The sequence below is a fragment of the Capricornis sumatraensis genome, chromosome 13 (assembly GCF_032405125.1).
Source record: "Capricornis sumatraensis isolate serow.1 chromosome 13, serow.2, whole genome shotgun sequence".
Classification (NCBI taxonomy): Eukaryota; Metazoa; Chordata; class Mammalia; order Artiodactyla; family Bovidae; genus Capricornis; species Capricornis sumatraensis.
In genome coordinates, this window is record NC_091081.1 from 82,633,450 (window position 1) to 82,657,215 (window position 23,766).

Sequence of the window (23,766 nt, forward strand, 5' to 3'; positions counted from 1 at the left end):
ACTGCTGGTTGTAGATTCGAGGCTCTTCAGTCACAAGTGTGGGAATAATGTCACCTCCGATGCAATCATGATCTTCAATGTAGTGGTTTAATCCCCAGTTTTCAAAAAAAAAAAAAAAAAAAAAAAAACAACCAGGCCTGAAAGAAAAACAGCAGATGCGAGAAAGCAAAGGAAGTTTTCTTAGCACCTTTGGAAATAAAACCCTGTGATTTGGAGCTGTTGGAAAGGGAGCAGAATTTTCTTTTTTTTGTTAATGGATTAGTCCTCTCAATAGGATTAGTCCCACCTCCCCCTCAGAAAACCTGTACGCAGGTGACATATATTTTAAAAAATCAGGTTTCTTTTCTTGTGTGATTCTTTTCTGGCTTTAAAAGGGATAATTACTTAGGCAGAGAATGGTCAGGGACCAGTAACAGGGGCATCTAACCTGGGTAAGTTCTAAGGTTCTGGCCAGCTTGGATTCAAAAAATCTCATTTTTCTTGTCATGTGTGTTTCTTTTTAATTTTTTTCCTTCCTTTCTTCTACCTGCAGCTGCTTTTCCCTAAGGACTGAAAAATGGTGGGTGGGGGGCGGATATTGTTTTGTTAGCAACAAATTCTGTTCAGGCATAGCGTTTATTCTAGAGTCTGCTGCTGCTGCTAAGTCGCTTCAGTCGTGTCCAACTCCTTGCGACCCCATGGACAGCAGCCCACCAGGCTCCTCTGTCCACAGAATTCTCCAGGCAAGAACACTGGAGTGGGCTGCCATTTCCTTCTCCAATTCTAGAGTCTGTTTGTGTGCTGATACACTTTAGTGTTGCGTTCAATCTTAAGGTGCCTCTTTTCTGGATGCACCCAGTTACAAAACCATCATATCATTTCAGATTATGAAGTTGAGACCTCGGGGCCGCCGCCCACCACCCAGCCCTCCACCACCACCACCACCACCACCACCACCACCACCACGCCCGCCGTCATCCCGCCTGAAGGCTCCATCAGTTCCTACCCCGAAGAAGAATTCGATCTGGCTGGGAAGAAACGTTTTGTTGGTGAGTAGAAGTTCCTTAATCAGAGAAACATGAGTTTTAAGCTCTCATCCTTTGAAGAAGAGCAGAATGAATCTCTTGGCTTGGCCGTGGCAGCTCGTTTGGAGCAGAGGTTTTTCCCAGGGTGAAATTTCCACTTGGGTGAGTCAGCGCGTCAGTCCTGTTTAGATGCTTTCTAAACATGAACTTGCTCTCTGCCGAAGTCAGGGGAGCAGGCACGCAGGAGAACATTTGGTATCCGATGGAGCAGAGTTTAGAGAGGCTGTCTTGTGCAGATGAGGAGTGAGAGCTACTTAATAATCAAGTCCAGGGACTATAAGTGTTTTTGTTATAGCCAGTTTTTCTGAGATGAGACTTTTATTAGGCCTTGCCTGCACATTGGTGTTTTGTTTGTTTGTCTGACTTATTTATTTAGACTGCTCTGGGTCTTAGTTGTGGCATGTGGGATCTAGTACCCTGACCAGGTATCAAACCCAGGTCCCCTGCTTTGGGAGTGCGGCGTCTTAGCCACTGGACCGCCAGGGAATCCCCTGCATGTTGTTTGTTAACTCTTCCCTGAAAGATGAACAGTTTGATGAATTGAGCTACCAGTATATCTTACAGTTTGAAAGAGCTGAAGCTGTTTTCCTTGAGGTTATTCCCTATAGTTTTCATTAGCCTCAAAGACTTGCGATCTAGAAATTGACCGTACTCCTCTTTCTCAGTTATTAAAACAATTTCAGGAAGAAATTCTATGTCATTAAACTGTGTTTCATTCCCTTTGGGAGCCTTCTTTTCCCATGCCCTTAATGAACTTTGCTAATAAGACAGATTAACATATCACTAAGTGGAAAAAAATAATTTGTTACTGAGTGGAGACAGGCAACGGCTTAAACTAATATCACACTTTTCTGTTTCCAAAACAAATGTTCTGCCATCAGCGAAGAACAGCTCTTGTCAGCCAAGATGTAGTATTGAGTGTCTGAACTACTCGTACTTGAAGAACAAGAATCTTAATTGGAAGGAGGATTCCTGAGGCCAGTGGTAATGCTGGCCCATGGCATGCCGCAGCCTGGCTGAATTCACTGAATGTTCTGACTTTTCTCTCTGTGGTTCCATGACAGAAATTGAAATGCTTTCAGCGCTATTATTAGCTGTTCTGAAGACCTCTTCAAAGGCTGAAAGGCGTACTATTTTCTGGCTGTTTTCATATGCTTATAACTTTATAAAGCACAGTAGACAGCTCCCCCAAACTTCCTGATCAGATCCATGCACAAGCTCAAAACACCTAATTCTGTACGGATTATTGGAAAACAGAGGAGCTTAAAAATTGCTTTCAGTTCTAACAGCCACTGCAAATGAGAGAGATACAATGGGATGTTTAGAAAGTTCTAGGAACTGTTACTTGAGAGCACTTGGGGGTCTTGAATGTATAAAGTCCAAACCCAATTCCTTCGCTTTTCTAAGTTCTAGCGCATATGTAATAAGAAGTCTTGTGGGCTCCTTCTCAGCACTGGTAGGTTCAACTGGACTGTGGGTTATCAGTTCTTATCCTGCCTTAATCCTGGGGCCCTTGTGTCTGCTGAGATCACGCTTGTAGGAAAAGCCTGAAGCTATCCATAAATGCGAGTTGTTATTTTCGTCCTGAGTGGTAATGTTGTAGAAGGCTGTTCAGGCCTAGCCTGTGCAGACATGGGTGCAAGGGGTTATGTGAGTCCCTGATGTCCCAGGGGAGGCCAGCCTGGACTGAGGCTAAGGTTGTACATCTTGGCTGGTGTAATTTTTTTTTTCCTGGTCCCAAGACAGTCTAGGGAATGAAATGTGTTGAGAGAACTCCAAGTTGGATTCAGATGCACCTTTCCAGTTTAAGGGCACAAGAATGGCAGAATGCCGCAGACTTCTGTTAGACATTAAATTGTAGTTTGGAGAGGTTTCAAAACCACTATGAGGGCACCGATGTTGATGGGGCAATGGGATCTTTTGAAACCACCAGATTGAAAGATATAATAAATATGTGGATCCATTCAGGAGAGCTAGGGATGTGTGCTTGTGTTTGGCCTCAGGGCTGATGGCCCTGGATGTTTAGCAGAAAGAGACTGAATGTTGGGTCTACTCTATGGAGCAGACATCATGTTTCTGCCCTCAGAGAAAGCCTTCAGCAACCCGATTGGGTATCTTTGTTCTTTTCCAGCTCCTTACGTGACGTACCTAAATAAAGACCCGTCCGCCCCATGCTCTCTGACTGATGCTCTAGATCACTTCCAAGTGGAGAGCTTGGATGAAATCATTCCAAATGACCTGAAGAAGAGTGACACACCTCCTCAGCATGTCCCCCGCAACATCACTGTGGTCGCGGTGGAAGGCTGCCACTCATTTGTCATTGTGGACTGGGACAAAGCTGCCCCAGGGGATGTGATAACAGGTGAGTCCAAGGCAGGTGCTCAGAGTTCCTGTCAATCTGCAGGTGGGAAATACAGACAATAAGGGATGAATGGATGATGGATGAGTGGATGGATGGAAGATGGATGGATGGATGGGTAGATGGATGAAAAATGGATGGATGGATAAATGAATAGATTGGATAGATGAATGATGGATGGATGCAAGGATGGATCAATAGATGGATGGGTAGATGGATGAAAAATGGATGGATGGATAAATGAATGGATTAAGTAAATGAATGATGGATGGATGCAACGATGGATGGATGGATGGATTGGAGAAATGGATGATGGCTGGATGCAAGGATGGATGGATGGATGGATAAATAAATGAATGGATTGGAGAAATGAAAGATGGAAGGGTGCCAGGGTGGGTGGATCAGTCAGATAGCTAGATGGAGAGATGCATGGATGAATTGGATGGATGAATGCAGATATTTTCTTTTAAAGGATGAAACAGAGGCAGTAAGGGAAGCCTTGTAGGGCAGTATGAGGAGCACTGGATGGAAGTCAGAAATCCTGAATCTTAGTCCCAGATGGGTTTGTATGACCTGGAGCTACTACTTCATTTTCCCTGGACCTTGGTCTCCTCCTATACAACACATTGTTAGGTCTCTTACCCTGTAATACTGCAAGTAGCCAGGGAGTCCACGGAGCTCCTTGTCAGATGAGCTCCTGCAGCATGGATGATGAGTGCTCCTACTGTGTGCTTCCCGGGGTCATGATCAACCCTGGGATCATATCACAGGCTCTTTCCGGGTCTGCTCAATGCTTCCAAATCAGTCTTGGCGCTCCTGAATTCCTTAGGTGGGAACTGGATGTGGAGAAAATGCCCAGGGATCTTGAGCCTCCAAGATCTTGGTCTGCGAGATGTTCATTCGACTCTACCAAAGACATATTTGAGGATAAATTTGTTGAGATGAGTTCTTACAGAAAAGAGTTAATGTTTTCTTTGGCTAGACACCCTTCTTTTGTAAATGATTCCTTTTGGGTCAGTGAGTTATATAAGAGGAAGGAATGTGTGTGTGTGTGTGTCTCAGGGCTGGGGATGGTGGGATAAGTCGGAGTTTGACATATTATGTCACTACCATGCTAGTGTTGGTCATCGAATTAGAAATTTTTAACGTTCTTGCTTTAGGTTCCCAGTATGATCTCTTGAAATGAGAAAAAAAAAAAAAAAAACCCAAGCACAAACAGAGAGCTAATTTTTTTTTTAAATGAAGTTTGCACTGCAGCCCCAAAGTCAAGATAAAGGACACAGGACAGAATGCCTGGGTATTGTGCCAGGCAAGGTGGAAGGGCCGTGGAGAGCCAGGGTGCAGATCAAGGGGTCTGAGTCTTGCTGTAGCTGTACTTGCTGGTCCCCCAATCTACGAGTTGCTCAGGCCGCTGGGCCCAGCTTCTGTGGAGTCCAGCGTGTTCCTAAAAGCAAGCACATGAATGGAAGGAGGAGAGCTTGTAGTCAAAACAGCCAGAAAATCCTTTTATGAGCTGAATATGATTTTATGAATGGCAGTTTTGAAAAGCAAGCAAGCAAACGGAAAATATAATCATGGAAAACTTTATCTTAAGCTACTTAGCTTTTGATCTCTTGCATAACAGATGTTACTTAACATAAATATACCCCTGTGCCCTGAGCCACGGGGCTTCTGAGAAACAGAAGGATGGATACAGGATGAAAGGACCAGCCACCTTAGACGTGCCCCCTGGGCTGGAGCGTGAGGAGCCTTCGGAGAACTCCGGTAAATGTCGCTGGACTTAACTCCGACGCAGTTCCTGTATAATCCCATAGAGGGCGTGCTTCCGAAACACATGCTCCTGTTAGCTTTGCGTCAAAAGCCTTACGAAGCTCTCCAGAGACTGGGGTCATCTCATCGCCACATACCCCCACCATCTAATCCCAAACCAAGCCCCTGGGCCCTAATCATGAGCACTCATGCCACGAGCATAAATAATACGGCTGAGGTGTTATTGGGATTCAGGTCCAAATAGAAAGTTATGCCAACTCCTGCCAAGCTGCTTATCGTGGAATATTTCAGTGTACAACAGCCGTGTGATATGCAGAAGAAGCATGTTAGACCCTAGAGGCTAAAAGAGAAAAGCATGGGAGTGCTTCATCAGTTAATGAATCAAGCACCAGCTCCTTTAGCTGCAGAAGAGTGAGCTGAAGTGGATACCCAGATGCCTCCTAGACCCAAAGGGAAGATCACACTTCCGGGCCCAGTGCAGGGCGCTTGGGTCCTGGTAGCTGCATGAGATGTAGAGCGCTTTGCCGATTTCCACTGGTGGTTCTTTTCTTTCACACGTGGTTGAGTCAGTGTGTAACCAGATGGTGGCCAAATGACACGAAACTCCTGCAAAGTAAATAGGTCCACGACCCGCTGCCCACCCTGATCAGTCCTGATGAATGGAGCTGTCTCTTCATCAGCAGTGACTCCATGGGAAACCACCTTCGTGGTAGTCTCTGAATCTTTTCAGGACTGGTTTTGATAAGAACAGAGAATACAGGAGTTACATGTGCTCAGCAAGCACGTTATAAAAATCCAGACACAAGGATGAGCAGGGAAACCTGAGTAGTATATGGAATGAAGTGCAGCGTTCTAATGGATATGAGGTCAAAGAGGATGAGCCGGGCTGACCCATCGAAGCCAGGGCTCCTCGGGCATGTCCGCCCCCAGCTGGACCCTTATTGGGTACAGCGTCACCATCAGCTCATGTGGCTTAATGTCACCATCTTCAGAGGAGGAGGGTACCCTATGGAGAGAGCAGCAACACTTCCCAGGTCCCATGAAATAGTTGTTGAGAAAAGAGAGGAAGGAATTTCTCTGAAAAGGCTTCAGAGCCCAGGGCCCCTGTTTTTGCTCCCTGCGTGCTGCGGAGGAGCTAAGTAACTCTAATCCACTCTTCCCATCCACTCTAGCCCTTGAGGAGGTGATCGGTGGGAACAGGTTGCTGAATAAAGCTATTTGCCTCTTCAATGCCTTTTCTTCATCTCCTCCTCCTTGACCTGTGATCTGATTTTCTCAGCCCAAGTTTTCCTCACAGGCTCATCCTCTTTGACCCGACATTAGAGATCAGAATTGCTTAAGGCATGGTCCTAAGTCACTTTCCTTCAGTTCAGTTCAGTTCAGTCGCTCAGTCGTGTCTGACTCTTTGTGACCCCATGGACTGCAGCATGCCAGCCTCCCTGTCTATCACCAACTCCCAGAGCTTACTCAAACTCATGTCCATCGCATTGGTGCTGCCATCCAACCATCTCATCCTCTGTCGTTCCTTTCTCCCGCCTTCAATCTTTCCTAGCATCAGGGTCTTTTCCAATGAATCAGTTCTTTGCATCAGGTGGCCAAAGTATTGGAGCTTCGACTTCAGCATCAGTCCTTCAGTACAGTCCAGCTAGACAGTAGCCTCCTGCTCACCACAATTAAAGAAAGCCTGAGTACAGCAATGAAGAGCTAGCGCAGCCAAAAATAAATAAATAAATTTAAATGCTTATAAATATATATATACACATTTAGAAAAGACATGTGCGTGGGTAAAATCCTGGAGAGAGAAAACACAGAGTAAGAAGAAAAGCTTCAGCTTCAGCTGAAGGATTTTACCCACGCTGCTGCTGCTGCTGCTGCGAAGTTGCTTTAGTCATGTCCAACTCTGTGTGACCCCATAGACGGCAGCCCACCAGGCTCCCCCGTCCCTGGGATTCTCCAGGTAAGAACACTGGAGTGGGTTGCCATTTCCTTCTCCAATGCATGAAAGTGAAAAGTGAAAGTGAAGTCGCTCAGTCGTGTCTGACTCTTAGCGACCCCATGGACTGGAGCCTACCAGGCTCCTCTGTCCATGAGATTTTCCAGGCAAGAGTACTGGAGTGGGATGCCATTGCCTTCTCCATTTTACCCATGCACAGAGGTCTTTTTAAAATGTATATGTATATTTCCAAGCATTTAAAATTTTTTATTTATTTTTGGCTGCGCCGGGTCTTCATCGCTGCACTCAGGCTTTCTCTAGCTGTGGTGAGCAGGTGGCTCCTGTCTAGCTGCCGTGTGTGGGCTTCCCATTGCAGTGGCTGGTTGCAGAGCAGAGGCTGTGGGGCCCACGGGCTTCAGCAGCTGCGGCCCGAGGGCTCTAGAGTACAGGCTTGGTAGTTGCGGTGCGTGGGCTTCATTGCCCCTCCGAACGTGGGGTCTTCCTGGACCAGGCATCGAATCTGTGTCCCCTGAAGTGGCAGACAGGGCCCTAACCACTGGACCACCGCAGAAGTCCCGATGCATGCGGTCTCAGCGCCTCTTGGGGATGAGTCATTGGTTTGTAGGTCAGGACCCAGCCTGCTCTCCTCTGAGCCTCAAACTGAAAAATCATGTCCACTTGACAGTATCATCCGTCATGTCTTCAAAGCTTCTCAGGCTCAGCATATCCAGAATCAGACTCATGATCCAGAGACACACCTGCTCATCTGGCTTTTCTGTCTCACTCTCCGTCCATTCTTGCAAGCCTGAAGCTTTGGCGTCATCTTCCCATCTCCTTCTCTATTTCCCCTCTGTATTCAGTTCCTCACTCAGTCCTGTCGCCTTTACCTTTCAGATTTTTCTTGCACGCGTCCATCGTTCCCCATTAACCACCCCAGAACCTGAGCTGCTGTGACCGCTCACCTGGATATTGTCACAGCTGTCCTGCGAGACCACCCCCTCCATATACCATGCCTGTCTGGTCCTCCACTCAGCACCAGAGAGACACATGGAAGACAGTCTTGTTGTGTTGCCCTGTGAATGCTTTCCTTTTCTTCTGGAAAGAAAAGCAAAAGCCTTTGTGAACAAAGAGCCTTGGATTTTTTTGTTGTTGTTGTTCAACGCTTCTTTAGCTTTGTTTCATGTTGCGCTTCCCCTCACCCTGCCACTCTGAGGTCCTCCTGCCTCCTGGTTCCTCCCTCGCCTGCGTCTTTGCCCAGGTATTCCCTCTACCTGGAGTTCTCCCCACTTCCCACCGTGCATCTTGACTGCTTCCCATCCTTTAGTTATCAGCCCGATTTCATGGTCCTGGGAAAGCTCTCTGTGTCCAGCTCTCCCCACCTGCCAACGCCCCCAGCACTTAGTTCTCATCAGGCTGTATAAACAAGCTGTGTAATCCTACTTGTCTGTCTGCCTTGCTGCTCCTGGAGTTTTCAGTAAAATGAATGATCATTTAATCTCTAGCACTTAGTATACAGTAGCCCTGACTTGCAGGAGGCACACAATAAATATTGGCTGAATGAATATACAGTAAGCACACAATAAATATTTGTTGAATTAACAAATAGGAACTTGGACCAGATATTTGACCTCTAAGACTCAGTTTCCTCCTGCGTCAGAATGGAGACAGACAGAGAAACCTAAGGTCAGGAGAATTCATCCAAGTAAAACCCAATCCAAAGTATTTGGCATAACGTTCGGTGCAGAGGAAGTACTCGACAAATATTTCCTTCCCATGTAAGAGAGCAGCATAAAGGATGTGTGACGCTGCAACAGGAAGGTCACTCGGCTCCCTGGGGTGGCCTGGCAAGCTGGGCAGGTATCAGGGCAGAGTCCACCCGCTGAGCTCCATTAACAGCGGATAAGGCAGAGCTGCCTGGCTGTTGTCACTGGACGTGAGGGTCGAGGGCAGGCAGAGATATTCAACAACTAGAAACCACAGGAGAGTCTATAACAAGAGGTGGAGAGACCTATCGATCTTTCAGCCACAAGACACGGCACCCACCGTCACAGATGCTTCATTTCACGTGAAGGATAATTGTATATACCTCTACCAGGAACTTCTTAGATACTTGTGTGGAGGTCACTGCTCTTTCCTTGTGCTCTGCGTCCATGGTTAGAGGTGATGAGTTCCGAGGAGATGAGGAAGCCCGGGACTGTGGGCGATCAGGAGAAGGAAGAAAAGTAGGGAACCAGCTAGTCGTCAGGAAGTGTCTCTGCCGTTCCCTGCGTCTGGTATCGCCAGTGGGCACCAGTGTTCTGCCCCGTCCCGACCCGGCACACGGCTTGCTTGCCTTCTAGACTTCTCCCACAGAGCTGCCCCCACCCCACGGCTCCTCCCACTCCCCTGAGTTACGCCTCTTGGGTGATGTGCTTCCTTGGCGCTCACTGGGTTCCGCCTTCTTTCCTCCTGTAGGTTACTTGGTTTACAGTGCGTCCTATGAAGACTTCATCAGGAACAAGTGGTCCACCCAGGCTTCATCAGTAACTCACCTGCCCATTGAGAACCTGAAGCCCAACACGAGGTATGACATGACCATCGTTTATAAACAGAAAATGAAACCTGTGTGTGTGGTCATGGATATCCTTGGGTTGAAAAGGAGAGGCCTAACTGAAAGTGTTCTTATGGTTTTTTTTGAATTCTCTAGTTGTTTCTCATAGACTGTAGGTGAGTGCTTACCATGTGTCATGTACTTTTCTTCGGAGAAAGGACTATGTGCTTTGTGATTGTTAGGTTGTTGTGTTTCTATTTTGCTCCCTATTTTCCAGAGACTGAAACTACCTACCGCTGGGAAAGGAAAGATTGTTCTGTGTGTTGAAAGGGAATCCATCTGTTTGCAGTCACCAACATGGTGACTTCATGCAGCACGAGCTTCATATATGACATTAGTGGAGCATCAGTTGAGAAGCGTTTTTTATTGAAGTATAGTTGGTTTACAGTGTGTGTTCATTTCTGCTGTACCCACACATATATACATACACACACACGTTCTTTTTTATATTCTTTCTGATTGTGGTTTATCACAGGATATTTAATAGAGTTCTTCTGTTCTCCAGCAGGACTTTCTTGCTTATTCACTCCGTATAAGGATTTGCGCCTCTAACTCCAGCCTCCCGCCCCATGCCGCCCCCTCCCTTGCTAACCACAGGTCTGTCTCTGTGTCTGCAAGTCTGTCTTTATTTCGTCAGTCGGTCAGTCAGTTCAGTCGCTCAGTTCAGTTGTGTCCGACTCTCTGTGACCCCATGAATCGCAGCACGCCAGGCCTCCCTGTCCATCACCAACTCCCGGAGTTCACTCAGACTCACGTCCATCGAGTCGGTGATGCCATCCAGCCGTCTCATCCTCCGTCGCCCCCTTCTCCTCCTGCCCCCAGTCCCTCCCAGCATCAGGGTCTTTTCCAATGAGTCAACTCTGCACATGAGGAGTTTTATTTCGTAGGCAGGTTCATTTGCGTCATATTTTAATTTCCGCATATAAGTGGTGTCAGATGGTGTTTATCTTTCTCTTTCTGGCTTACTTCACTTCGTGTGATAATTTTCAGTGACATCATGTTGCTCCAGGTGGCATTGTTTCATTCTTTTTATGGCCGGGTACTATTCCCAGTGTTCCACCGTGTATGTGCACCGTATCTTCTTCACCTGTTCCTCTGTTGACGGATGTTTAGGCTGTTTCCATGTCTTTGCTATTGTCAATAAGGCTCCTATGAACATAAAGCTACATTATAGGCCCAGACGTGGGATTGCTAGATCTCACTGTAATTCTATTTTTAGTTTTTGGAGAAACCTCCGTGTTGTTTTCTGTAGTGGCTGCACCAACTTATCTATTCCTACCAGCGGTGTAGGAGGGTTCCCTTTTCTCCACCCCCTTTCCAGCATTTGTTATTTGTAGACTTTTTGGTGATGGCCATTCTGACTGGTATGAGGGATACCTTGTTGTAGTTTTGATTTGCAGTTCTCTAATAGCTAGTGATGGGACCAGTTGAGCTTTAAGCCAACTTTTTCACTCCCCTCTTTCACTTTCATTGAGAGGCTTTTTAGTTCCTGTTCACTTTCTGCCATAGGGGTGGTGTCATCTGCATATCTGAGGTTATTGATATTTCTCCTGGCAATCTTGATTCCAGCTTGTGCTTCTTCCATCCCAGCGTTTCTCATGATGTACTCTGCATAGAAGTTCAATAAGCAGGGTGGCAATATACAGCCTCGATGGACTCCTTTTCCTGTTTGGAACCAGTCTCTTGTTCCATGTCCAGTTCTAACTGTTGCTTCCTGACCTGCATATAGGTTTCTCAAGAGGCAGGTCAGGTGGTCTGGTATTCCCGTCTCTTTCAGAATAGACTCCAGGAGTTGATGATGGACAGGGAGGCCTGGCGTGCTGCGATTCATGGGGTCGCAAAGAGTCGGACACGACTGAGCAACTGAACTGAACTGAACTGACTAGCTAGTGCTGTTGGCCATCTTTTCATGTACCTGTTGGCCTTGTGTATTTCTTCTGTGGATAAATGTCTAATTACGTTCTTTGCCCATTTTTCAATTAGGTTATTTGTTTTGTTGTTGTTGTTTAGTTGTATGAACTGGCTAAACATTTTAATAGCTGGTACTCAACCTCTATGGTGTAGAAGTTCAGATCATTCAAGAAAGATATATTTTATGTGTTAATATCAGTTATAAGATGCATGGCTTCCTACACGGAGAAGTGGGTCTCCAGCCAGAGGGCCATCTGGGAGTGAGTTTTTAGCCCTCAGTGTGAAATGTGCAGAACTTGTCTCGAGGGTACAAACAGTGTGTGTGTGTGCATTTCCTATTTTATATTCTCTGGTCTTGCTGGTAACAGCCATCAGGAAAGCTTCCATCCTTGGTGGGTGAATGTGGGCAGAACACCAAGGACACGATGGTTGCGCTGTGGTGTGTTTGTAAACTGGCTGTCTGGGGAAAAAAAAAGTAACAACTGCTTTATGGTATTTGCCAATTTCAAGCTAGTCTGGGCCTGCAGAACTGCTGATATTTAGTGATCGGCTCTCTGATCCGTGTCATGTCCAGCCACCGTATTTCCACAGCCAAGTGTTCTGAATGATGTGACTTGGGCCCGAGGTCTCCCATTTTCTTTCTTTTATACAGTCAGAGGAACACAGAGGAGATTGGAACAAAATGCTCTCCTTAAACAGAACTGTTGAAAGGGACAGAAATTGGACAATAGCCTTGGGCACCGAGAGGCTTCTGAACGAGCAGAGAACTTTGCTCAGGGCCTGTTAATGCCCTGGGCTCACTTGAACTGAGCTTTCGTAAACTTACAAATTTCAGGATTCAGCAAATAAAAATATCAGGAAATTGAGAAAGCCCTTTTCTTAGCTCTTCCCTGATAGTAATGAAAAGTTGATTCATTAAACCAAGAACAAAACTAAAGAAAATAAAGCCAACATCCCTCTTTTTTTAATTGTGTTCAGAGTGCATGTTTTTACAGCACAGCCTCAGGAGCAGCTGAAGGAGGCCTTAGAGATGTTTGGCCTCCTGGCTGCTTGTAAATCCTGGACTCCTGCTGCCCCTGCCCCCACAGCCTAGTTTTCTTGTGACAACTTTTGGTACCAAACTGATGTTGAGTTTTGAATACTGTCAGGGGATGGTTATGTGGGATGGTTTATTCATTCTTCCTATAGGTATGAATGAGTGTCCACGGCTCACTCAGTGAGAGCTTACTGAGTGCTCAGGGTCAGGCCCCGGGCTCCAAAGAGAGAAGAGTGGAGGGGTGGGGGAGGGGCCTACAATACACCATGGCCCCTCGTGGTGCTCATCTGACAGAGACCGGTGGTTTATAAACACGTAGATATGGACTTTGCCTGACCAGCATCCTGAGAGAGAAGCGCCCTGTTCTGTGAGTGTGTAATGGGGGGCTTTTTTCCTGGGCTTGAGGGTAAGGGGCGGTCAGGTGAGGCAGATACACGGCATTTGACCTGGAGGAGGTAAGTGAGCTGTCAAGCTGCTCGAGGCAGGAGGGGTGTTGGGAAGCTGGTATGTTTGAGGAAGAGCAGGAGGCTGATGCGGTCGTGGGGACGGAGGAGAGAGGGGGCTGGCGGCTGGACCGGTTGGTCGCGGGTGGGCCCCAGTGTCCCCCGAGGTTTGTGTCCTATGTCCACCCACGCTGGGGTCCCTGGGAGACGAACTGGGAGCAGCAGCGGCCACTGGGGCTTCTCCCCAAGTGTGACCTTCCCGTCTGCCGTTCTTTGGAGGGGGAGTGCTCGCTGGCTTCCTCCTACGAGGATTTCCTTCAGACCCCTCCGTGCCTGCGTGCCTGCTAAGTCGCTTCAGTCGTGTCTAACTCTTTGTGACCCCGGGGACTGTAGCCCTCCAGGCAGTTCTGTCCACGGGATTCTCCAGGCAAGATTACTGGAGTGGGTTGCCATGCCCTCCTCCGGGGGGATCTTCCCAACCCAGGGATCAAACCCACGTCTCTTGTGTCTCCTGCATTGGCAGGCGGTTTCTTTACCCCTAGCACCACCTGGGAAGCCTGAAGTATACAGGCCTGCAATGGCAGCCCACTCCAGTCCTCTTGCCTGGAAAATCCCATGGACGGAGGAGCCTGGTGGGCTGCAGTTCATGGGGTCGCGAAGAGTCGCACACGACTGAGCGACTTCACTTTCACTTTTCACTTTCATGCATTGGAGAAGGAAATGGCAACCCACTCCAGTGTTCTTGCCTGGAGAATCCCAGGGACGGGGGAGCCTGGTGGGCTGCCGTCTATGGGGTTGCAGAGAGTCGGACACGACTGAAGCGACTTAGCAGCAGCAGCAGCGCCACCTGGGAAGCCTGAAGTATACAGATCTGTTACCATGGAACCTGTTCAAAAGAAGGTGCCAGAAGCTTGTATAAGAAGGCAAGGTGTGGGATGCTTTTGTTACTTAGGTGAAATAGAGACACTTCAGGGTATGAAATATATATTTTAGTCTATGGAAAAAAATTTAATGTGCTTTTCGAAAATTTTGCTTTTTTTTTTTTTTTATAATACCATATTGTTTTTCAGCTTGGCATATGTAAACTTACTTTGACAGAGTAGGTGGAGTTCAAATGGGAATAAATCTTTAGAATTGGGCCACGTGGGCTTTGTGGAGGAATGGAATCATTGTGTGGCAGGAGGGTTGATTTGGAGAATACTTAGGTTTCAGTGTAAAATAGAATGGATACAACTAAGAAACTGGAGTAGGCTCTCCCAGCCAAAAGGTCACCCCTCTGCCATCGCCTCTACTGCACAGGGTGCTTCCCTCTCCCAAGCTGGGGAAGTGGTACCAGGTTGCCTCCAGGGATGGCCTGAGAAAGATGCAGCAGAAATGAATGTCCCCGGTAGCCTCTGAATATCAGTATCACACCCTAGGTTTCGATTTCCTTTTTTTTTTTTAAGGAAAAGGCGTCTGTAAAGTTTGACTGTTATCGTTGACTTATGCCAAACCCACTGTTTGAACTGCCAGCGGAGTTTGCCTTAAATAACTCCACGACCGCTGAGTTAGAAGTATGCACAATTGAGAACGCACAAAGTGCTGAGTGAATTGAGATTTGGGAACTCATATGTTCTTAATTGTGCATATCTTTTTTTTTTTAATGAAATTTTAAAAAGGATTCGGTCCTAAATGAGATGTGAATATACTTTCTTGGAAAGCTTAAGAGAAGACTTGGTTTTACCAAATGGACTTTTTCTTTGCTCTCTGTTCAGTCAAACCCAAAGTCAAGCGCCTCTGCGTAACTGTGAGGCCAGAGGCTCCCCTGGGGATGTCAGCTCAGATGTTCAGTAGGCTCAGCGCCAGGGCAGAGGTGCAACAAACAGGCGCCTTTGCTCTCTGGGTCTAAATAATTCTCCTTTTAAAACTTTAGTGCATCTTAATTAGTGCGTGTGATCTGTGTGTCTGACTTAAACATAGGATTTTGTAACACTGAAGTGTAGCTCCTGTTGCCCAGAAGCCAAGGCCCCTTCTGGACTCTCTGAGGTGGTAGACACACTCACCTGCCCCATTTTTTTTTTAACCCTCTTTCTTTACCTGGAAGCAGTTAGAGACTGTATGTATTAGTTGCTCAGTCATGTCTGACTCTTTGTGACCCCATGGACGGTAGCCTGCCAGGCTCCTCTGTCCATGGAATTCTCCAGGCAAGAACACTAGAGTGGGTTGTCATTTCCTTCTCCAGGGGATCTTCCTGACTCAGGGATCAAACCCAGGTCTCCCGCATTGCAGGCAGATTCTTTATCATCTGAGCCACTAGGGAAGCCCCAGTTAAGGACTAAGAGGGCACAGATAATACCTAGGATTCCAGGGGGCTGGACAGCATAGAGATTAACCGTAGGTAAAGTAGGTCTCAACTGTGTTGGCTTCCAGTATTTTCTCATCATCGCTTTTGGTCCTGTAGCTCATGAGAGTCCAAAGTAAGACGCTCTTGGACTCCCGACTGAATTGGCTTATCTCCTTCTAGATGAGCAGGCTGATTCAGGCCATGTGCTTTCTAGCACATTCTCTGTTCCAAGACAAAGATTAATCCCCAGCAGAGCCTCTGCAGGCCTTTTCCACTTCCCCTTCCTGGACTTGCTTCTCTTTCCTTGAGGCACAGAAGCTGGAGACTCAGTGATTTTAGGGCTCCAGGCCCAAGCATAGCACTTGTCCTGCGCCCAGAACATTGCTGCTATGTTAGTTCCCCCGAGGAGGCCAGCCTCTGGACTGGCTCAGCCTCCCCCTGCCAACAGCAGGTTGCATCATCATCAGTCTGTCAGGCATTTATACACGACGTCCAGGGATGAGACTTAGGCTACAACTGGAATTCTGCTCGTTAATCATTTCTCCCTGCTCCAGCTTCTCCGTCTTGCTGGTGGAACTCAAGATGAGACAGGAGGGGGCCATACCATCCAATGGCAGGCCTGCAGGGCATGGCCTGCATGGGGCGGGCAAACCCTTGGTGCTCTAAATCACACACACAGTCCAAGTGACCTGTTTGCCTAGTATGCCCCTCCGTTCCCAGTGGGAACATGTCTATGCTGTTCATTATACTGTGCTGAAAAGTTATTCGAAAATGAGAAAGTTTAGAAATAACATGAAGAAATAGCAATGGTGCATGCATTTGTGAAAAGATAAGACTCAAACCCTGCCACAGAGCAAGTGCTCAGTAGTTTGGTTGTTTGTCTCATTACACAAAAATTAAACAGGGTTCTCTTTCAAACTATGTTTTCTTCGAATTTCAGGTATTATTTTAAAGTTCAAGCCAAAAATCCTCACGGCTATGGACCTGTCAGCTCTTCAGTCTCATTTGTTACAGAATCAGGTATGGATGACTTCATGTTCTTTTCTTCTCATTTCCTTAAAAACAAGTAATCTGAAATCAGGCCTACAATAGAATAAAAACTGAACAAGTAAAACTTCTGTTTAGTCAGTTCATATTGGATATCACACTATAAGATAAACGTGATTTTCTTTCTGCTAGGTTAAATCTTGGATAATAAAAGTAGTCTTCATTGGAACTGCTTGAAAAGTGAAAAGAGCAAATTCCAATGAAGGGGAAGAAAATCTAGTTCTTAGCCATGTGGGAAAGCTAACTTTGAATCCATCTAGCTGCAGAGGTAATTTCTTTATTGTTATTGCAAGCAGCCGAAGGGCACACATGTCATGTGATCTGAGGGGCAGTTGCTTCTTTCAGTCAGTCAGATCTCTAGGGTGCTTCCTTTCCTAGGAGACAAAGATGTCTCTACTTAATATGGAAGGTTTAATTAAAATGCTGTCCATCCTGTAAGCAGTGTCACTCAGAAGATGTCCCTACTTTGGGTTGCTGGTGTGTAGAGCTCTCAGACCCTTTGGTGAAGTGTTCCATGGTCGCAGTCTGAGGCAGTACACATGGTGTCCCGTGGTCATGGTCTGAGCCAGTACACACGGTGTCCCATGGTGGGTGGTCATGGTCTGAGCCAGTACACGTGGTGTCCCATGGTCATGTTCTGAGGCAGTACACATGGTGTTGGGTGGTCATGGTCTGAGGCAATACACATGGTGTCGGGTGGTTATGGTCTGAGGCAGTACACACGGTGTCCCATGGTCATGGTCTGAGGCAGTACACACGGTGTCCTGTGGTGGGTGGTCATGGTCTGAGGCAGTACACACAGTGTCAGGTGGTCATGGTCTGAGGCAGTACACACGGTGTCCCATGGTGGGTGGTCATGGTCTGAGGCAGTACACACAGTGTCGGGTGGTCATGGTCTGAGGCAGTACACACGGTGTTGGGTGGTCATGGTCTGAGGCAGTACACACAGTGTCAGGTGGTCATGGTCTGAGGCAGTACACACGGTGTCCCATGGTCATGTTCTGAGCCAGTACACATGATGTTGGGTGGTCATGTTCTGAGCCAGTACACACGGTGTTGGGTGGTCATGGTCTGAGCCAGTACACATGGTGTCCCGTGGTCATGTTCTGAGGCAGTACAAACGGTGTCGGGTGGTCATGGTCTGAGCCAGTACACATGGTGTCCCGTGGTCATGTTCTGAGGCAGTACACACGGTGTTGGGTGGTCATGGTCTGAGGCAGTACACACGGTGTCGGGTGGTCATGGTCTGAGGCAGTACACACGGTGTCGGGTGGTCATGGTCTGAGCCAGTACACACAACTGGTTCATGGTGGCAGTTCCTGGGTTGGCAGCCTCTCTGTACAGGAAGCCAGGTGGGAGAGTTGGTGATCATGGTCCCAAGACAAACACCTACAGGAGCCCAGCAGGGTCAGCTCCACACTAACGTGGCTCTCGCTTCCATTTGGTTAGATCATTCCCTACATGTAGCTTGATCCCAGAACATTTGCCTTTGGAGGATATTTTTAAATGCAGTTATTTAATCTACTGAATCAAAATATATGGAAAAAGTCTTTTTTGAGAATATGCTTTATACTGGAATTGTTGGCAAAGGACTTCAAAATTGGTGTTTTCACGTGTTTCATCTCAGAAGTGTGTTTCTCATTAGTAATTAAGAAAGAGTATAAGAAAACCTTTATCAGTGGCCATTTGCTACAATAATGTGTCTATGTTTATGGCTGCATTTCCTAAAAATAACATGGTCTTTTGGCAACTGTCAGAATTAACATGATAAACGTCTATAGAAAAAAACCCAAATAATTCAAATCTAAATAGTTATCAAGAAACTGAGGGCTGAAATTGGAGAGTAGAAAGATATAAATGTAACTTCTGAGACTGTGATATAATACTTTTAAAGTTTTGGCATATGCCAAATGAATATTGCACTTTCTTTATCTACTGTAGCTTGTTTAGCCCTTTCAGTTACAAAAAAATTCCATAGTTATGTGGCTCCATGACATAATAGTGAAGTCAGCTGTTTCTTTTTCATTCTACAGATAATCCTCTTCTTGTCGTGAGGCCACCAGGTAACTTTCTCTTCTGGATAATCTTGACATTCTAATAATGTTTGTTAGATATTGAACATGAGATTGTTATGGTTACTCACAAGTAGACATGCCAAGCCATTTTTGTATTGTCATAATTTTCCAACAACTTCTGTGGTTTCTTTGCACCTGCTCTCCTAATGTAGGGCAAAGAATGGTCTGGAAATTGTTAGATAGGGCCCTAGTAGACAATAGCTGGGCTTCCCTGGTAGCTCAGCTGGTAAAGAATCCACCTGCAATGCAGGAGACCCCTGTTTGATTCCTGGGTTGGAAGGTCCCCTGGAGGAGGGCATAGCCACCCACTCCAGTATTCTTGCCTGGAGAATCCCCATGGACAGAGGAGCCTGGCAGGCTATAGTCCATGAAGTTGCAAAGAGTCAAACACGACTGAGTGAGTAAGTACACCACAGCCCAGACAATAGCTATAAAAACCATTGTGGGCGGCCAATAACCTATGAAGTGGTAACTATTTTCCTAACCCCCTTGAATATTTTAAATTGCTGAAAAGATAGCAAAATGGATTAAGAGTACAAAAAAAGTTTACTTTGTTTTTCAAATAAACAGAGAAAGACCTATTGCCTAAGTTCAGGACAGGTCTTAGGAGTGATAGGAACAATAGATCTGTGCTGAGGGGCTTTGGGGGTGGGGAGGTAGGATGGTATGACCCCCAAGGCCAAACTTGTATAGCTTATGTTCCTTGAGGCCCAAAGGCTTTTTCTTACTCTGAGAACCCTTTATGGAAATGCAAATAGTTCAAATATCTTCAGGTGTGAGGAACTCCCAAGCTGTACTTCAGTACAAAGAAGAGAAGAGAGAGCACACCCATCGGGAGATGGGAAAACTGCTCAGAAAAGCCCTGCAAGGAGGGCAAGGCCCAGTGAATAAGCCGACATGCCTGGTACTTTGTACAAGAGTAAACACTGTGAAGCGCTGTGACTTGGAAGATGTGCTTTGTGTTGTCCAGGTGGCGAGCCCATCTGGATCCCGTTTGCTTTCAAACATGACCCTGGCTACACGGACTGCCACGGCCGACAGTATGTGAAGCGGACTTGGTACAGGAAGTTTGTGGGAGTCGTTCTTTGCAACTCACTGCGGTATAAGATCTACCTCAGTGACAACCTGAAAGGTAGGTCTTTGGGGATGGTGTGCTGAGGAAAGGTATGAAAAGTTTCTAGTTGATCAGATACTAGCTTGACATAGCAGGTGCACCAGAACGCAACTGAGGTGTGGACCAGTCATGTCTCAGTCTGGCTCAAATGCAAACCAGTTTTGCAGGCTCTATGCCAGAGTGACTTGTTTTCACATTGGTACTCAAGAGTATATATATATATTTTAAATCAACTGCTTTTTAGGAATGAAGTCCAGAATTCTATTAGAAAATCAAAGTCCATTTTTCTTTGTTGTTGATTCTATAATAGTAGGCACACGTGTAAGCTGGAATTATTGAGGACAAGTCCACACTACGGTCTTTGCCACTGGCACAACTTTACAGAAAAAAAATGTAGGTGGTGAAACATAGATGAGCTGCACTATTTATTTTGTGTCCAAACAAAAATCACATTGTTTTCATCATGATAGGGGATTCAAACAGAGAATAACATATGTACTTTGGACTACTAACATTTCAAAATGCCATTTCTACCCAGCTGGCTTTGAGTCACCCACCTACACATAATTGTTTTATATTTCAAAATTCATACAATGTTTACTCTTTTAGCATAACATTACAAAAACTTTCCTGCAGCTGGTTTATATTTTATCATAGGTCGGTTATTTTGTTCTTTTATTTGTTGCTAGTGATCATCATTTCTCGATAATGTCAAAGTCTCCCCAACCATCCCCCACTCCAGCAATTTCTCAGTGCTTATGCCTTCCCGACAAGCAGTATCTGTTTCTCTCTGCTTTTTTCCCCCTCTCCCACACTGCCCTTTCCCTCCTCTGCTTCAGAATTCCTGGGAGAGGTTACACAGCCGTGTCTGGTATCGCAGGGTTGAGAGAAACAACTCGGCCCTGCTGTGCAGCTCTGGTTCAGGACCAAGGACAGCACCTCCTGCTACAGACACACCCTACTTCTAGTTTCCTATGAAAATAGGTCCCACTATTTTTACACATATTCATGCTTTTCATAATGGCTTTATAAAATATTCTCTGACTACCAGAGCGTCCACATTTTTGAAACCATAGAGTAGAAAGGTCTCTCATTTACTGGCTGAAAATGCCTATAATATTCATTGTTTCCATTTAAGGAACACTTGCTAAGTATATAGCATACATGATCTCAATAAATCCTTACAATGCTTTGAAATCAGTGCCATTATCACCATCTTTCAAACATGGAAAGTATGACACACAGTGTAAGTAATGTGCCCTCTTCAGTTCAGTTTATTTGCTCAGTCGTGTCTGACTCTTAATAACCCCATGGACTGCAGCACGCCAGGCTTCCCTGTCCATCACCAACTCCCAGAGCTTGCTCAAACTCATGTCCATCGAGTCCTTGATGTCATTCAACCGTCTCATCTGCTGTAATCCCCTTCTCCTGCCTTCAGTCTTTCCCAGCATCAGGGTCTTTTCCAGTGAGTCACTTCTTCCCATCAGGTGGCCAAAGTATTGGAGCTCCAGCTTCAGCATCAGTCCTTCCATTGAATATTCAGGACTGGTTTCCTTTAGGATTGACTGGTTGGATCTCCTTGCAGTCCAGGGGACTCTCAAGAGTCTTCTGCAACACCACAGTTCAAAAGCATCAATTCTTTGGCACTCAGCTTTCTTTATGACCAACTCTCATATCTGTACATGACAACTGGGGAAACCATAGCCTTGACTAGATGGACCTTCGTTGACAAAGTAATGTGTCTGCTTTTTAATATGCTGTCTAGGTTGGTCATAAATTTTCTTCCAAGGAGCAAGTGCCTTTTAATTTCATGGCTGCAGTCACCATCTGCAGTGATTTTGGAGCCCAAGAAAATACTGTTTCCATTGTTTCCCCATCTATTTGCCACAAAGTGATGGGACTGGATACCATGATCTTAGTTTTCTGAATGTTGAGCTTTAAGCCAGCTTTTTCATGCTCCTTTTTCACTTTCATCAAGAGGCTCTTTAGTTCCTCTTCACTTTCTGTCATAAAGATGGTATCATTTGCATATCTGAGGTTATCGATATTTCTCCTGGCAATCTGGATTCCAGCTTGTGCTTCATCCAGCCCAGCATTTCACATGATGTACTCTGCAGATAAGTTAAATAAACAGGGTGACAATATACAGCCTTGATGTACTCCTTTCCCAATTTGGAACCAGTCCACTGTTACATGTCCAGTTCTAACTGTTGCTTCTTGACCTGCATACAGATTTCTCAGGAGGCAGGTATGGTGGTCTGGTATTCCCATCTCTTTCAGAATTTTCCAGTTTGTTGTGATCCACACAGTCCAAGGCTTTGGCATAGTCATTGAAGCAGAAGTAGATGTTTTTCTGGAATTCTCTTGCTTTTTCTATGATCCAGCAGATGTTGGCAATTTGATCTCTGGTTCCTCTGCCTTTTTAAAATCCAGCTTGAACATCTGGAATTTCTTGGTTTGCATACTGTTGAAGCCTCAATTGGAGAATTTTGAGCATTATTTTGCTAATGTGTGAGATGAGTGCAATTGTACAGTAGTTTGAGCATTCTTTGGCATTGCCTTTCTTTGGGATTGCAATGAAAACTGACCTTTTCCAGTCCTGTGGCCACTGCTGAGCTTTCCAAATTTGCTGGCATATTGAGTGCAGCAATTTCACAGCATCATCTTTTAGGATTTGAAATAGCTAACTGGAATTCCATCACCTCCACTAGCTTTGTTCATAGTGATGCTTCCTAAGGCCCACTTGACTTCACACTCCAGGATGTCTGGTTCTAGGTAAGTGATCACACCATCATGGTTATCTGGGTAATTAAGATCTTTTTGGTATAGCTCTTACATGTATTCTTGCCACCTTTTCTTAATATCTCTGCCTCTGTTAGGTCCATACCATTTCTTTCCTTTTTAGTGCCCATCTTTGCATGAAATATTCCCTTGGTGTCTCTAATTTTCTTGAAGAGAACTCTAGTCTTTCCCATTCTATTGTTTTCCTCAATTTGTTTGCATTGATTGCTGAGGAAGGCTTTCTTATCTCTCCTTGCTATTCTTTGGAACTCTGCATTCAGATGGCTATATGTTTCCTTTTCTCCCTTGCCTTTAGCTTCTCTTATTTTCTGAGCTATTTATAAGGCCTCCTCAGACAACCATTTTGCCTTTTTGCATTTTGGTTTCTTGGGGATGGTTGTTTTTCCCTGTCTCTCATACAATGTCATGAACCTCTGTCCACAGTTCTGCAGGCCCTCTGTCTATCAGATCTAATCCCTTGAATCTATTTGTCACTTCCACTGTATAATACTAAGGGATTTGATTTTGGTCATACCTGAATGGTCTAGTGGTTTTCCTTACTTTCTTCAATTTAAGTCTGAATTTGGCAATAAGGAGTTCATGATCTGAGCCACAGTAGCTCCCAGTCTTGTTTTTGGCTGACTGTATAGAGCTTCTCTACCTTTGACTGCAAAGAATATAATCAATCTGATTTCAGTATTGACCGTCTGGTGATGTTCATGTGTAGAGTCTTCTCTTGTGTTGTTGGAAGAGGATGTTTGCTATGACCAGTGTGTTCTCTTGGCAAAACTCTGTTAGTCTTTGCCCTGTTTCATTTTGTACTCCAAGAGCAAATATGCCTGTTATCTCTTGACTTCCTACTTTTGCATTCCAGCCCCGTATGATAAAAATGACATCTTTTTTTTTGGTGTTGGTTCTTCAAGTTTGTCCAAATTCCTAAATCACCTGTAGCGTTTTTGGGTCAGTCACTGACTCATCAAATTCCTTTTTGCAGATACATTCTACAGCATTGGGGACAGTTGGGGAAGAGGTGAAGACCACTGTCAATTTGTGGATTCACACCTTGATGGAAGAACAGGGCCTCAGTCCTACATTGAAGCCCTCCCTAACATTCAAGGTAATGTGAACAAAGGCCCAACCAATTACACTGGGGGGTGGAGAGGAGGGCCAACATAAGGAGAAAATTCACGGTATCTCTGCCTTAGGTTTACCATTTGAAGATGGATGTAAGCAGCATTTTTGATCATAAAAATAAGGAATCAACAAAGTACTCCTACCCTATGCTGTATTTGGAGTGAGCCTTGGAGAGGTGGCTCAGAC

At 45.7% G+C, this 23,766-nt stretch overlaps 1 protein-coding gene across 1 annotated transcript in view; it reads left to right on the forward strand.

Moving 5' to 3' along the window:
- FNDC1 (fibronectin type III domain containing 1) overlaps nucleotides 1-23,766 on the forward strand; it is a 114,218-nt gene that overhangs the window by 87,976 nt on the left and 2,476 nt on the right. The window contains exons 16-22 of the mRNA XM_068985179.1: nucleotides 864-1,028; nucleotides 3,196-3,426; nucleotides 9,581-9,689; nucleotides 16,370-16,449; nucleotides 18,510-18,539; nucleotides 19,522-19,683; nucleotides 23,441-23,563. Coding sequence (XP_068841280.1) covers nucleotides 864-1,028; nucleotides 3,196-3,426; nucleotides 9,581-9,689; nucleotides 16,370-16,449; nucleotides 18,510-18,539; nucleotides 19,522-19,683; nucleotides 23,441-23,563 — 900 coding nt within the window. The remainder of the gene's footprint in view (nucleotides 1-863; nucleotides 1,029-3,195; nucleotides 3,427-9,580; nucleotides 9,690-16,369; nucleotides 16,450-18,509; nucleotides 18,540-19,521; nucleotides 19,684-23,440; nucleotides 23,564-23,766) is intronic.